General features: G+C 27.7%; 1 protein-coding gene across 2 annotated transcripts; it reads left to right on the top strand.

Moving 5' to 3' along the window:
- Positions 1–1,042: 1,042 nt before the first annotated feature.
- LOC136084867 (fibroblast growth factor receptor 2-like) lies at positions 1,043–11,688 on the top strand. 2 transcript variants are annotated; one of them, XM_065806061.1, is made up of 8 exons: positions 1,043–1,248; positions 4,541–4,725; positions 5,460–5,534; positions 8,975–9,094; positions 10,484–10,698; positions 10,797–10,837; positions 10,920–11,016; positions 11,171–11,688. In XM_065806061.1, exons 1-8 carry the CDS (start codon positions 1,044–1,046, stop codon positions 11,469–11,471), a joined length of 1,239 nt encoding a protein of 412 aa, XP_065662133.1. In that variant the 5' UTR covers position 1,043; the 3' UTR covers positions 11,472–11,688. The 2 variants fall into 2 exon arrangements, with proteins under 2 accessions (XP_065662133.1, XP_065662134.1); XM_065806062.1 differs by lacking the exon at positions 8,975–9,094.
- The last annotated feature ends 3,941 nt before the right edge of the window (positions 11,689–15,629 follow it).

Here is a 15,629-nt window from a genome sequence, read left to right as displayed (position 1 = left end):
TGTCTAGCATCTGTCTAGTATTTGCAAAGGTTTCTTCTCTTTATCGTGCTTGCTATTGTTTTTCTTTTTCATGCTTAATTGTCTCAGTATGGAAAACCTATGTTATATTAAGGCTAGTTCTTCAAATGATGCTCTTTCTCTGTTAGACAAGGTCTAAAAATGCATTGTAAACGTAGTTGGACCTGCTTTATTTGCCAAACTTGAGTTTTTCTCTCATTTTTATAAAGTTGCATCTCCTTATCTTTTCTACAAATACTATCATGGATGCTTCTCAAAGGAGCTATCATTTCTAGTTCCATTAACCAAAACTTATTCTCGCTTGACTCATCATTCAGCAAAATTGCATCTATTTACTGTATCTGTCCCTGCATGCTCCAAAATCTTGTTTTTTCCCTGTATTTTAAACTTCAGAAACTTTTTACCATCTTCACGCTTTTTTGGCTATTATACCAACGTACATTTCAATTTTTTTAATCAATTGCTTTCTTGCTTTTTAACTGTTTTTCTTGCTTTTTTACTGTTTTGTTTTTTTACAACTTCTTTCTTAATAGTTTTTACTTGCACCTTTGTTGGGTGTGAATAAGATTTAAAAAAAAAAGTTTTATAAAAATTAAAAACATACTAGCAATTTATATATACAGCAAAAAAAATAGATCATCATATTTTATATTAAATGATTTGTGTTTAGTTGGCTAAATCAAATTAACTTTATAAACATATAATAATATTTTTATTTTTCAAACTTTATAAACTTATAAATATGATTTTATAAGTATATTTCTCTCTAGCTTAATGGTCATTTAGAAATTTTCATGTAAGTTATTCCAAAAATGTTTTAAAACAATTTTGTGCAATGCTGAATAACCTGCTAGTAAAGAATAATAAAAAGTATAATAAATTTAGGAGGAATACAACAAATAAACTTATAAAAACATGATGCCTAATTTTTTTAAGGAAGTTTTAGGAATATAACATAAAGTATTTTATTGTCAATCCTTTTTATATTCATTTTTATTTTACCTCCAAATTGTTTTAGAGACCTCATGGACCATCATTTACATGCAGATATTTGGGAAATTTTACCTGAAAACATTATTTTGGATCGGAAAATTGGTGAAGGAGCATTCGACACTGTATTTATTGGAAAAATCAATGATAATATTTTTACTCAAAAAAACTTTGCGAACCAAAAATCTAAAACTACTTTGTTTAATATTAAGGAAAATGTTGCAGTAAAGTTTTTAAAAGGTTGTTTTTTTATGTCATATTTAACTCTCTTATAGTCATAACTCAAAAACACAAACCTCTTTAAACAAGGCAGCTTTATAAAGATCCAGAGAGCTGTTAACTTAAGGCATTACTTAATGTTACCAGCATAAAGTATTACAATGCAGTCATAGGGTTGGGTATATGAACCTTAAACCTCTTGATTAAACAGGTTTAAGGTTCACTTTTTTAAGAAAGTATAAAAAAGTTATATATAGACTAATAAAAAAGGACACATAAAAGGAGCCATGAGAGTTAAATATGTAAAATATGCCAACTGTTAGATATCATAGTAATATGTAAAGTATCTTAAATATATCAACTCTATCATAAACACATTAACTATGTTAATTCTATCTGTTTAACTTTTCTTGCAACTTTTATCTTTATTAATAAAAAAAAATGAGCAACTAATAAAATTAAGATAGTAATCTACAATGAATTTTTATTTAAAGAAATTCATCTATGTGAAATTCTATATGGGAGGACCAATAATAATTCTACATGTTAGGACCAATAATGATGGGTTTAGTAAAGTCTCTTTTTAGATTTTTAAATATTTAAATGTAGACTTACTACTAAATAAATTATAGCAATATAAAAATTGTTAAAAGTCATAGCTAGATAAAAAATTGTTAAAAGTCATCGCAAATTTAATTATTTTAACTATTTCCAAACCCATAAAACTAGGTTTCACATACACACACACATATACACAAACACACACATGCAACTATTTTGCAATGCTAAGGTTTCAAAGTTTCAAAAAAATTCAAAAAACTGATTTTGTTAAATGTGGTTACTTATTTTTTATTTATTTTTTTTGAAAAACTGCAATTGATTAAAAAAGATATAAATTTAATTCACAAAATGTGATTTATTTATTTTTGAATTTATTTTATTTCTTTAAATCAAAGAGTTTCAAATTTTTTCCTAAATTCAACCTTTTTATATAATAGTACTAATTGAATTTAATTTAATTAGTACTATTATATAAAAATTATAAAAATTCATTTGTCATGTATATAACTTATTGGTTAAGTCCACTGATCCATGGAATAACCCTAATAATTGAGGTTTAAATCTACCAGAGAAAAAAAAATGATTTTTTATTCATTGCAGTTTTTTAAATACAAAATGTAACAGTTTAAGCAAAAAAGACATAATTGTTAAAAGAATTTTTAAAGTTTTTTTGTATTAAAAACAATTTTTTTTTTTCAAGATCTGTGCTTCCAACAAGGCTGCAAGCAACCACTGTTAGAGTTGGAAGTTACTGGAAGAGAAAAGACAAAGTTTATAGAGCAAGATAACGATTGATAGACAACTTAAAAGGTTGCAAATTATATGAATCAGGAAAGCAAGATGAAGGAAGCAAATTCCAAAGAACTGAAGTTCGAAGAAAAAAACTAGACAAAGAAGAGTTTTTATAGCACTTTAGAACATTCACAGGAAAAGAATGAGATTTAATTGAATGACGAGTAACACGAGAATGAGTTTTAGTAGATGGCACAGGAGACGCTAGCTATTTAGAGCAGTGCCCATTATAGTATCTATAGAAAAGAGAAAGAGAAGCGTCATTACGACGGTTGGAGGTTGGCTGCAAGAGCAAGTCCAACTGTTTACAAAGCATTTTTGCACCTTGTCTAAAAAAAGATTGGGCATCATTTGAAGATCCACCCAAAGTAAGGCAACAGTATTCCATACAAGGACAGATTTGAGATTTATAGAGATAAAGAATAGAATCCTGAGTAAGAAAGTGATAAGCACGATAAAGAGATGTAATTGAACAGATGCTAATTTTGCAATTGATTTCATATATGGAGAGTTAATTCTAGAAGATGATTTATTGAGTACTTTACCATTAATAAATATAGGAAGATCTAGACTATTGCGATAATGATTAGCTGAAAAAAATTGAGTTTTATTTGAGTTAAAGTTCACCAGTGACTATGAGCCTCGTGCTGTAGCAGAAGAGAGATCCTTTTCTAGCTTAAATGTCCCCTATAAGCAATCAGAGAGTTTAGGCTTTTTATCAAACAAGAATAAATGGTATTATCATAACAAACAATGCCACCTTAGATGTGAGAATTTCTGGAAGATCAATAATTTAAATTAAAAAGAGTACAGGGCCAAAGATAGAACCTTGAGGAACCCCTGAAATACAGGATGTGAAGAAGAGTGCTGTCCATTGAGGACAACTTTTATACTACAATTGGTAAGAAAGGATTCAATAATCTTAATGTTACCTGATACACTTTAAGAAGAAAGCTTATAGAGAAAACCAGTATGCCAAACTTTATGAAAAGTTTTATAAATTTCATGAGCAATAGCCTTAACCACTCTTCATCTATCTAATGCACAATAAAACCCATTGGTTATTACTGTTAGCAAATCAGCTGTAAAACAAGAAGACCGAAATCCATATTGATGATCAGAAAGTAAGTTATTAGATTCAAGATAAGAGATTAAGTGTTTATTAATTAAAGACTCAAAAACCTTGCTTATGATAGGAAGAAGACTAATGAAATGGTAGTTAGAAGACTCAGATCCTAGATAAGTCAGATCGCAGATGAGTCAGATCGCAGGCTTGAAAACAAGACTATAATAAGTACTTGTTAAATAGTTTTAAAAGCCGAATGAAACAAGAGAACACTTCTGCAAAACTATATACATGATCTTTACATATACTACTTGCAAGCTTAACTTAACTTACAGACATTTTTATACAGCATTAAATACATATACTTTTTACATTTTACTCAATTTTAAAAATCTAATGTTAAAAATTTATTTATGTATATATATTATAATATATCTCCATACATCCATTGCTTTTCTGGTTTAACTAACTCACTGTTGAATTTATCTATGTAAAATTTATACATTTTGGTTATTGTTAGTAAATACTCTAAATAAGTGCCCAAGCTTATAAACTTGTCTGCATTTTTTCCTTAGCTTTGTGCTTGTCTCTTTTATTTTATCAATGCAAGGCATAGCAATAACTCACACCACCATAAAATAACTTTTTTTTACATTTAGTATTATTTTTTTACATATATGTAGCTAATGCATAGATTTATGGGATAAAGTTAAAGTTAGAACTTTGTCTACAAAAACCTAAAACAAATTGAAACAAACAAAAAAAAACTCTCCTAAGGATGATAGACAACTAATGAAAAATTAAGTCTCTATTTTCTGTTGTTCTAATACTGTAATGCAAAGTATATTATTACAAAGTAACGTTTTTATTAGGTTTAAATTTGTTTTTATATAGATAATGCAAACCAATCAGAATTTGACGATTTTCTAGAAGAAATAAAACTTATGAAACAAATTGGATATCATAAAAATATTGTAAACATGATTGGTTGTTCGACAATAACGAAACCATTATGTTTAGTTGTTGAGTTTATGGAGAATGGATATTTGTTACATTATTTACGAAATAGCCGCAATAAGGTATATATTTTGTATAGCGATTTTTATGACTTTTTTTTTTAATCTCCAAAGCTGAATTCTTACCATTTACATATTAACATTTGCTATTTACTCTAAAAATCAAAGTTCAAAAGTAGTACTTTTTACATATTGTTACATAGATTAAAAGACTATATTTGTTTTTTATACAAGTAAAATTGACAAGTAAAATTGACAATTTACTTGTATACATTTTGAAAATAAAATTCAGAAGCTAACTCTGCTTTTTAACTTTGATTTTTTTTACTGCTAATATTTTTTACTTAAAAATTAATTCTGCTTAAAATGTTAGCATAAGATAACTTAACAACAAGGAATTCTGCTGTTAAGTTTTACTATTATTCAATTTTAATAATTTTTATTTATTTATAATATTATTTTATAGTATATTTTTTAAAATATATATTTATAATATATTTTTTAAAGTATATATTTATAGTATATTTTTTAAAATTTAAATGCTTTCCTTACGAAGCAGCAACTTTTTAGTAATACACATTCAAATTGATGGGCATACAGTTAAGTAATGCTGAATGTTAACGATTTTAAATGTCAACGATTTTTAATTAAAAATATTGTAAATATGTTATAAAAAACAACTATATAATAATAGTTATTTCTTTATAAGTTAATCTTTTGTTACATATTTAACAATTATATTTTTGCAAATGATGATTGTGTTTTAACGTAATGTGCAAATGTAGTTTTTTTTTTAGCTTACATCTTCAAAAGAGGATGGAGAATCATGTATAAGTTTTATGTACACAGATAACTATATTCAAACGCTTGAGGTTTTTATTCGGTTTTGCTTTTTATTTGTTTTTCAAAGTAATTTAATGTATTTTCAATCTTTACTTTAGATCTGTCACTTATACTTAGTTCTTTTTTGAATAAAACTTATTATAAAGTATTGTAATGTAATAAGAAGATCTATATAGAGGAAATCTTTCTCTGTCAGAACATGTAAATATTATGACCTATTAGCTCAGTTGGTTAAAGCCTAAACATTATCCCAGATGATTAGAACTTAAACATTAGCTCAGTTAGTTAGAAAATGAAAATTAGCTCAGTTGTTTAGAATTTAAAAATTAGCTAAGTAGATTAGAGCTTAAACATTAGCTCAGTTGGTTAGAGCTTAAAAAAACGTTGAGCAAAAAATGTTCAAATCTAGAAAAGTAGTTAGATAAAGTTAAAATCTGGTCTTTAAAATCTGATTTTTTAAAATATGTTTTTTAAAGTCTGGTCTTTGACAACTCAGCTTATGATTATTTGTAACTGTTTTAAATAGATATTTTTTAGATATTAGACTTTATTAAACAAAAAGTAACTGTATAATCTTTGTGAACATTTGATCAATGTGAACATTTGACATTAATTTTAATTTAATTTAATCAATCTGAACATTTGACAGAATCCTTTTTTAATTAAATGAATAAAAATTTTAATAATACTTCTTGAGTTTGTACTTAAGGTTTTGCAAATAATAAGAAGTTTTTTTTTAAAAAAAAAAATCATCTAATAATAGTTAAAACTTTAAATTTTGCCTAAATAACCCCCCCCCCCTTTACTTATTTCAATAGTTATTTTTCAAGCAGTTTGTTTGTGGTCAGTAAATAATTCATTTAGACTCGTATATATTGTGTGCAAAAGGAGACACTTAAGTTTTTAATAATAAAAAACAAACAAAAAACAATCAACTATATATGCTTCATTATTGTCTGTTCCTGAAAATGACTGTTTTCTAAAATGCATATGGTGGGTGGGGTAATATTGGTCTATGAAGGAATTTGGATCTAATCAACAGTTATCAGGTTTTCTGAAGCTTTAGATATAAGTTTTTTTTTGTGAATGTTATTGTTAAAACAGTTCTCTAAATGGTGATTAAAGCAGTAATGGTGGTTAAAACTCTCTCTAAATTTTAATTATAAGCTTACTAGGAATTTTCTTAAGCATATTTTTAATTTAAAGTGGTGCATGCATTTAAACTGAAATTTTTATCAAAATCTAACAATTATTTTTAAATTTACAGCATAATTGGGTGGGGTCAATATATAATGCTAGGTTAGTAATCTAATACTTATGCAGCAATAAATACTTTTAAAAAAAAGACTAGTATAAATTAGAAGTCTGGTATCTAGAAGTTTCTGTAATCATTTTTTTTTGGAGTCATGTTACTATGGATGCAATAGTTTTATATTTTCTGCTGAATGTAATAGATAATGCAGCAAAGCAGTTTTGAAGTACAGCAAATTAAATTTTTATATATAAACATGAAGCTTTTGTAGGATGATGTATCTTTAATTTACAATAAAACCATTTGGTTAATTTTCAATTGAGCTTTCATTTTCACTTTTACTAAATTCTTCCTTAAATAAAATTTCATTATGCTTAGGCTTTTGAATTGTGATAGTTGAATTGTAAGAATGTTTATTCTTGCTGTTCAACTTCCACAGTTTTTTGCCTTGTTCATAATCATAATTTCAAGATTATGAAGAAAAAATAAACAAATCCTAATATGCTTTATAGATTTTAGATTCAAAAGTACTTAATGTTAAATAAAATTAAATACTATAAGGTTAAATAAAAATTGAAATTATAAATAGTGTTATATTTGCACACACCCATTACAAATGATTGACTAAGCATTTGATTTGCACTAGTGTTGTTGAAACAAGTTTGATACTTTGTGCACCTTTTAAATTTAAAGTGAACTTTCAATTCTTTTATATCAAAAAGAAAGAAATATATATTTTTATTATAAATGCATTTGTCATTCTTTAAAATAAATCATTATATCAAAACAATACAACAGTTAAATTAAAAGTTTTGCTTTTATTGGGTTGCAAAGTTATTAAATGTTGCTAAGTTGTCAAATGCTAAGTTAATTGAAAGTAAAATTAGCTCTATTGCTAAGTTTAATGGTATTTGATAGTTTTTAAAATTTGTATTTACTATTATTATTTTTTTAATTAAAAATTTTTTAATTTTCTGCCAAATAAAAAAATTTAGATTTTCTTAGAATTAGAATTACCTGTAGTTGCTATAGTTTCTGCACCTGAACTAAGTCAACATATATAACTAACATAATAATAAACTAATTTTCACATGCTTGCTCGATGATAGATGAAATAAAAAATTTTAATGCTTTTTTACAAATTTTTATTTACATATTTTTTGTTGTTGTTGTAGTTTGTTTTTGTCTGTCATTTTATTATGATTAAAACCCACTCCTAACAAGACTGCAAGCATTCACTATTATGATTAAAACCCACTCCTAACATGACTGCAAGCATTTGCTATTATAGTTAGAAGTTAAATTAAAGCAAAGAAAAGATTTTAAGATTAAGAAAATAGTTGACAGAATAATTTAAAAGACTGTAAAAAAATATGAATACAGGAGAAAATCCAAATCATCAATGTTTTTTCGAGCATGAAGAAGCAGTTACAATAAAGAATGCAACTTTGCTTAAAGATGAGTCACGTGAGAATGAGTTTTGGTTAATGGGACAAGTGATGAGAGCTTGCACAGCTTGAGCAGCGACCATGGTAGTATTTGTAGACAATAGAAAAAATGCAACTTTATGATGGTGGGGCAAAAGCTCAAGTTTACAGCAGGTCCAACAACGTTTAAAATTTTTTTTTGGAGACTTTATCTTACAGCAAGAGAGTCTTATTGGAAGTACAAGGCCAAATATGAGAACAGCATTTCATACGAAAATAAATAACCAATTTATAGAGGTATTAATTCTATATTTATTTATAAAATGAAAAACAAGTTAACTAGTAGAACCAGCTAGGATTCAAATCGATTAAGTAATTAAAATTTAAGTTGTTTATATATTGGAAGTTAAAGATTTAATGACTTAGCTTATAAGAATAATAATTGAGCTATAGTTTGAAGGGTCACAGCAATTTCCAGAGAATAAAAAAATGGAACCACAGATGTCATTCTTAATCAGGCAGAAAAAAAAATTTACATGAGCACTTATTAAATAGTTTACAGAGTAATGAAAATTTATAATGCTTCCCAATTTTTGTAAAAGTTGGCAATTTTGATGGAGGGATCCTAATGAATCTACCAATTCTGTTTGTTCATATTATAGTCACAGTGTATTTAATATTATATATATCAATTAATTCACACACCCAATAATTTTATTTAAAGTTTTTATACTTTTTTACTTTATATATATATGTAAATTTTTACAGAAATTATACTAATTTTTTACAGACAAAGAAAGGAGAGGAATTTACCTCTGGTTTTATCCCATATGATATTCCTCTAAATAACATTGGATGCATAACTCCGGATGACCTGTTAAGTTTGGCATGGCAAATAGCTTCTGGAATGGTAAAAATTTTTTTAAAAAAGTGTTGAGATTATTAACTAAAGTTTTTAACTTTTAAAAGCTTGAATTAAAAACTATAAAAACTTAAAAGGTAAAAAAAATGCCAAAAACATAAATTCTCGGTTGGGCTCCGAAAAAATCAATACTATATAAGAAAGTAATAATAATAATAAACAATTAGGTTTTGATATTTAAAATTTGCTACACGAATTATTGATGGATTCATATATTGTGCCATCAATGTATAAAATTTATTTCAAATTTTTAATTTAATAATATTTGTGCATACATTTCAATTGTACTAAATGACTTTTTTGATAGCTGTTTAAAGTATTGATAAACTAATGAGGTTTTAAAGACAACTGTAATAGTAATCAGTATGATTTTATTTTAATTTGCGTTTTAATTTGAAGATTTTACTTGCGGACACTGAATAATATTAAATATAATTTTGTAAACAGATATAATATTTTGAAATTAAAATAATATTTTGTAATTTAAGTTATTATCAAGTGACTTTTAATTTAAGTTATTACTTTTTTATAGTTTATGGGTTTTTATTCATGGTACGACACAATATACCATACAAAACTAGTTTTTTAACCACTACCTCTTGCTAACGTCCCCTGCTAACGTTGCTTACCTCTGTGCCATTAAGTAAAATGTTTGTTTTTATGAAATTATTTTTCATAGAAATAAACATTTTAAGGTTTGACTTATGGTTAAATTATTTAATGAAGTTATCATTATTGTCAGAGGATGTCCTGGATACATTTCGAAAACAACTAAAAGAGGTTTATGATGTTGAGAGTAATGCAACAGTTTTAAACTGGGAGTGGAATATTTATAGTTGATTGTACATTAATTCAAATAAATCTTTGTATCTTACGCAACCTTAATGCAAATATTACCAAAATGCCATAACGCCATTTATTGGCGCTACAAAACACATATTGCTCTACAAAACTTCACTGAAGTTATTGATTTTTGTCCATCTGACGACAGTACTATACCAATTATCAGAAGTTAATTTATTCCTTAAATCATCTTATGCTGTTCTTTTTTAATTTTTACATGTACATTATGATCACACGTGGATTGTATTAACTTTTTTTGTCGGGTAGTAATAATTCTACACTGTGTTTTTACGGCACGTTTAAATATCTAATGACGAAATATATTTATAGCATGTTTAGTTTAGTTTATTGTTTAAGATAACATAATCTAAAATAAACTTTGAAATCAACTTGTTTTAAATTTTAACTTGAATATATAACCAACCAGTTGGTTTTTAACGACATAAATTAGTAAAAACCGATTGTTTTACATATTTAAACTTGTTTCTACATATTCGCTTTTTAATGAGCGTTTAATTGGGTGTTGTACTTTAGGAATATCTTTCATTTGTCAAACTCGTGCACCGAGACCTTGCTGCAAGAAATATCTTGGTTGGTGCGACAAAAAACGTTAAAATATCTGATTTTGGTTTATCACGAAAAACAAATAATGAATTAAACTACACGAGCAATAAAAGTCGCCGTTTACCAGTCAAGTGGATGTCTGTTGAAGCCATATTTGACCAAATATTTACAACATACAGCGATGTGTAAGAATAAATATGTTTGATTTATTTATAACTTTAATGTGTACAAATATGTTAAAGTGTTTTTTTGTTTGTTTTTTAAACCCTAATATATGTTTTAGATGGGCGTATGGTGTCGTTTTGTTTGAAATTGTGACACTGGGTAAGTGTAAATGAATATTTTTAATTTGATTTAATGGCATTTATAATCATTTCATTTATTTTTTATTTTTTTTTTTGTACAGGAGGAACACCTTACCCTAGTATGAGTAACCATGAACTTATCGAGCGTTTGAAGTTTGGTTACAGAATGGAACGACCCGAAAATTGTTCTCAACCTTTGTAATTTATCTATTCGTTTTATTTCTTTTTTTTCTTTTGTTTTTTAATTCTCTTCTTAATTTATTTTGCCTCTATTAAAACATAATTGCGCAATATTAACTTGTACAGTTATTTAATAATGTGTTGTTTTTAATTTAAGCTATTTTTTACTAAGATACGATATCATGTTGCATTGTTGGAATGAAGATCCGTTAAAACGACCTACTTTTACAGAATTACGTGAACAATTTGATAAAATACTATGTCAAGGCGATAGTTATTGCAATTTTGATGTTTACGAAAAAAATGATTATAGTTCAGCATCGTTCCAAAGTGAAAAGTCTGAAATGTTTGTTAATTCATTGAATAATGGAACCCTCCAAAAACCGGCTCAATTGAAACTATTTGAAGAACAAAGTGATGAGCGTTATTCTTGTCAAATTTCAAAAGATGAAATTAATGAGGCAGAGATTTAAATTTTTTTTTTTTACTTTTTGTTTGAACGCTTGATTAATTTATAATTACATTATTATTATTATTTTTTTTATTCATTGCATAAATTAAATTTATGTTTTACTTATTTATTTTTTTTTATATATTTATACTGTAATTATTTTTATTTGATTTGTTTCTTATTTTCTTCTTATAAAAATGAAAAATAAATAGCTACAGGAAAATATATATATCTTATTATACGATTTACTATTTACAATATATTGTGTTTTATTATATAATTTTCAACCTGTAAAGTTGTCAAGTAGAACTTGCCACAGAGGTCCTCTTTCTCGGAATATTTCATCTAAATGAAAGCACACTGTTGTTTCTTTCTCCAAATTGCAAACTTGTTCCTTTTGCAACAATCAATAATAGATAAATAAGTCTATGATTTATTGTGGGATACGTCAATAGCTAAATGGTGCCAGCTTTTTCCAACTTCAAGATTTACTTATTCCCATCTAATTGGCGCAGGATCCACAAATAAACATCTTTCACAACTTTTAACAACTGATTCAAAGTCCTTTCTACGAAACTCTTTTGGGTATTTCTGTTTCATTAGATAAAAAGTTCAATTGACTCCAAAGTGATGAAGATTATAAAACAACTTCACACCAGGTGGTTCGACATTTGCTGTCATTGCTAATTGGTTTGAATGCAGCCAGTTCTGTGGTACCCTGGTAAAAGTGTCAGCTTTTTTTGCTGCTAACTTTATCAGAAAAAGTTTTACCTGTATACCGAACTCCTTCACAAGATTTTTAATTAATGACAACCGGCAACGGACAAGAGGTTTTCCATGACCGTGTACTCAAACGGGTTTGTTGCGATAATTAAGTTCCACCAACCGACAACAGTAGCCGAATTAAGCTTTATGGTAATACATTCGAATTACCATTTTGTTAATAGATTAACTCCTTTTATCACGGCTTCTAACTCTGCAAGAATAAATTGAGTCGTATCGTCTTGTTTCCTCAGCCATGAACAGCCTTCCCCCAGTCTTCCCCAGCCATGAACAGTTTCCCCCAGCCACTTCCAAAACTATGCCAACAGCTAATCTGCTTGCATTGCCACACAGTTGTATTAAAAGTGTTTTTGACGTTACATGACCTATGTACGGGATCTTCCTTTGTAAATTTTTCCTTTAAACTGCTTACTAATTTTATAACACGTGTATTCACCAAAGAGTCCTATTCATAACTACTCGACATTCTATTCAGATAGCTGAACGAAGAGCGCACCCAGTTTGCTATCGGAAAACTCCTTAAACCCTGCAACTTGACACTATGTTAATATTGACGACAATGTCAACAATAAATGATTCCGTCCCAGACTCGGCAACTTTGTCAAAAGACAATACCTTTCTTAAGATTTTAGTCATTACTCTGTGTGCCACATTCAAACCAAAACCTATTCTTGTTAGACAGAAACGCTGCCCTTCATATTCCACAACTCAATATATCCATTATGCTTCGTCAACACGAATCTGCAGGTACGCTTTCTTTAAATCAATTATCTCAAGACTTTTTTCCCAACTTTCTCCAGCTGCAAAATTTAGTACTGCAAACATCACCATCTGCAGTATGACTGGATAAAAATTGATTTAGCTCATAGTAGTCCATCACCGGACCTACTTTTTATTTGTTTCGTTGAATTACTGCCATAAATTGAATGATGCCGTTATATTTCACTTCAAATGGTTAAAGCTATCCCTGTGTTACTTATTCTCTTATTTCCATTACGTACTTAGTTTTAACGCCTTCAGAAATATGATAATATAGAATTTTGTTTGTTAAAGTTGTTTTCGTCAGCAATTTCCAAGACACGCTCCAACTGTCACTTTTGAATTCTACTGCGAAATCTCTATCAACTAGTTTTTGAATAGTACCCGAGGCTAATTCATTGATTTTTTCTTGAGAAACTGCAGTAGCGCAAATAATTAGTTGTTCTACATTAAACTTTATGGTTTCGTCATCTCTCCCGACTTGGACACCTCCAAACAGTTGTATTGCGTCCATACCAAGTAGCATTTGATATTTATGAACAATGTCGGCAACCAGGCTTTTCAAACCGACACTGGTATCATTTATAGAAAAATAAACAACAATCTGGTGTTTTACTTCAATTGACTTCCCATTCTTCATGAGATCCTTCTCGCTTGTTGGGTTGACATTTTTCATGTTTACAATATCAAACTTAAAATTAATTTGGAACATCCAGTGTCCAATAATGCTTGTCAGTATTCAGTGCATTTTTCACTTCATTGTAGTCTTCTTTAATCTCATTACTGAGGCCTTGATAAACGACAATCGCCTCTCCAGAAAGAAATAAAGGGAGCACTTCATGCAACTCGCCAACTTTTTGAAGTTTTGCTACCAGTTCCAATTTCTGTATCCATTCTGAAAATTTATTCAAACCATCGTACTACGACACCAAATCCGCAAAATTTATTTTGATGTTCATGGCCAAAATAGCTTCTAATAATAAGTCTATATTTGTTTTTTCTCTCTGTCTTTGTGAATACCTTTACTCAATATATACACATTTGCAAATACCCCGAGGATATAACAAACATAAACGTTATATCAATATAATATATGGCGCGCAAACTACGTTCCTTCTGACCCAACACAATAATAGTTTAAATATAATACAATTATTTACGCTAATTACATATATACTTTTTAGAACATTATACTTTGCCGTTGAATAAGTATTACAATTCGTATAAATAAACATTTATACGGATTTTAATACTTATTTAACAACACCGGAGCAAAAAAGAAACATTTTTATCTGATCAACGTGTTACAATTAACAATATTTTACAAAATGTTTGCTAAGAATATAAAGTAAAAACTGAGAATTAAATAGATGTTTACAAAATTAAAAAAATATAATTAAATTATATAGAATAGAAAACAAACAAACAAAAGTGAGAAAAATGTAATAAGTTATAATGATTATTGTCAATAGTTTTTCATTATTTTTTTTAATGTACAGGGTATAATAATATAGTTACATTGTTTTTCAGTTTTCAATCGATTCTATCTTATTGACTTATTTAAAAAAAAAAACATTTATAACAAGATAAATTAAAATCTGTGTATAGTAAACATAGGCGAGTTGCGCACTCTCTCTTGCGCATTCTCTCTTGCGCACTCGGAATAAACAATACTTAAAGTAAATAAAATAATCAAAACCGCTAAATTTTAAATTTTACCCTTATTTTTAGCATTAATATCTCCTAAAAAACATTGCTTGCACATAGTTTCCTTAAGTGTTTTTGAAAGCCACAAAGGCATTCGTTGGATGTATGCTAGAAATGTTAATTGCTTGCAAGGATCTGGAAAAGAATAAGCTGCCATAAAAGATATATTGCAGTTAATGCGCATTGCTAAATTTTCCATAAAAATTGTAGCCATAGGTCGTATTTTCCATAAAAATTGTAGCCTTATGAAAAACATAAGTTAGTTGGTTTTCTTACAGAAGTCCTTGAAGAAGCCTTATTTTGCCAAATTTTTAACAAACAAAATACCCTAGCAATGATATAAATATACTTAGCAACAGCAACTTTACATCTATTATAATTAGTAATGTTATTAAAAATTTTTTTGATATAATTAAAGATATTTTTATAACGGAACTGTACAAGAGTACTTGATAAAAATTACTTTTTAGGCTTTTATAATGTAACAAAGTACTTAATAATAAGTTTAAGTAATGAATAGGTTCCAAACTTTGTTTGTGAATGTGAAAGTATCTTCCAAAAAGTGGAAGTATAAAAATTTTAGGTTCTTTGAAAGGGTTAAAAGAATCTTTAAAGTAATTGTCTTTCTAAATGTGGTGAAAGTTCTACTTTTAAACGCGTAGTCACTCTACTTTTACCCTTTCAGATAAAGATTCAGACTTAAATCGCCCCACCATAGTCGCTGACGATGAGAAATGCACTGACTGTGCTGGCCTCATTTCGGTAAGCAACCAGGTTTGTCAGTTAGTCAGTAGGAAGTAAAGATGTAGACCTTCTATATGGTTTAAATATAACTATAGAAAATTTTAAAGCCTATATAAACATCAATTCAGTGATGCACAGCAAAAATCTGCAAAATAAATGGCCTTTGAGCAAGTTGATGAGCATTTTA

Source organism: Hydra vulgaris, chromosome 09 (genome assembly GCF_038396675.1).
Source record: "Hydra vulgaris chromosome 09, alternate assembly HydraT2T_AEP".
NCBI lineage: Eukaryota > Metazoa > Cnidaria > Hydrozoa > Anthoathecata > Hydridae > Hydra > Hydra vulgaris.
The sequence above is the reverse complement of the archived record's forward strand: the minus strand, read 5'-3'. Positions and strand labels throughout refer to the sequence as shown.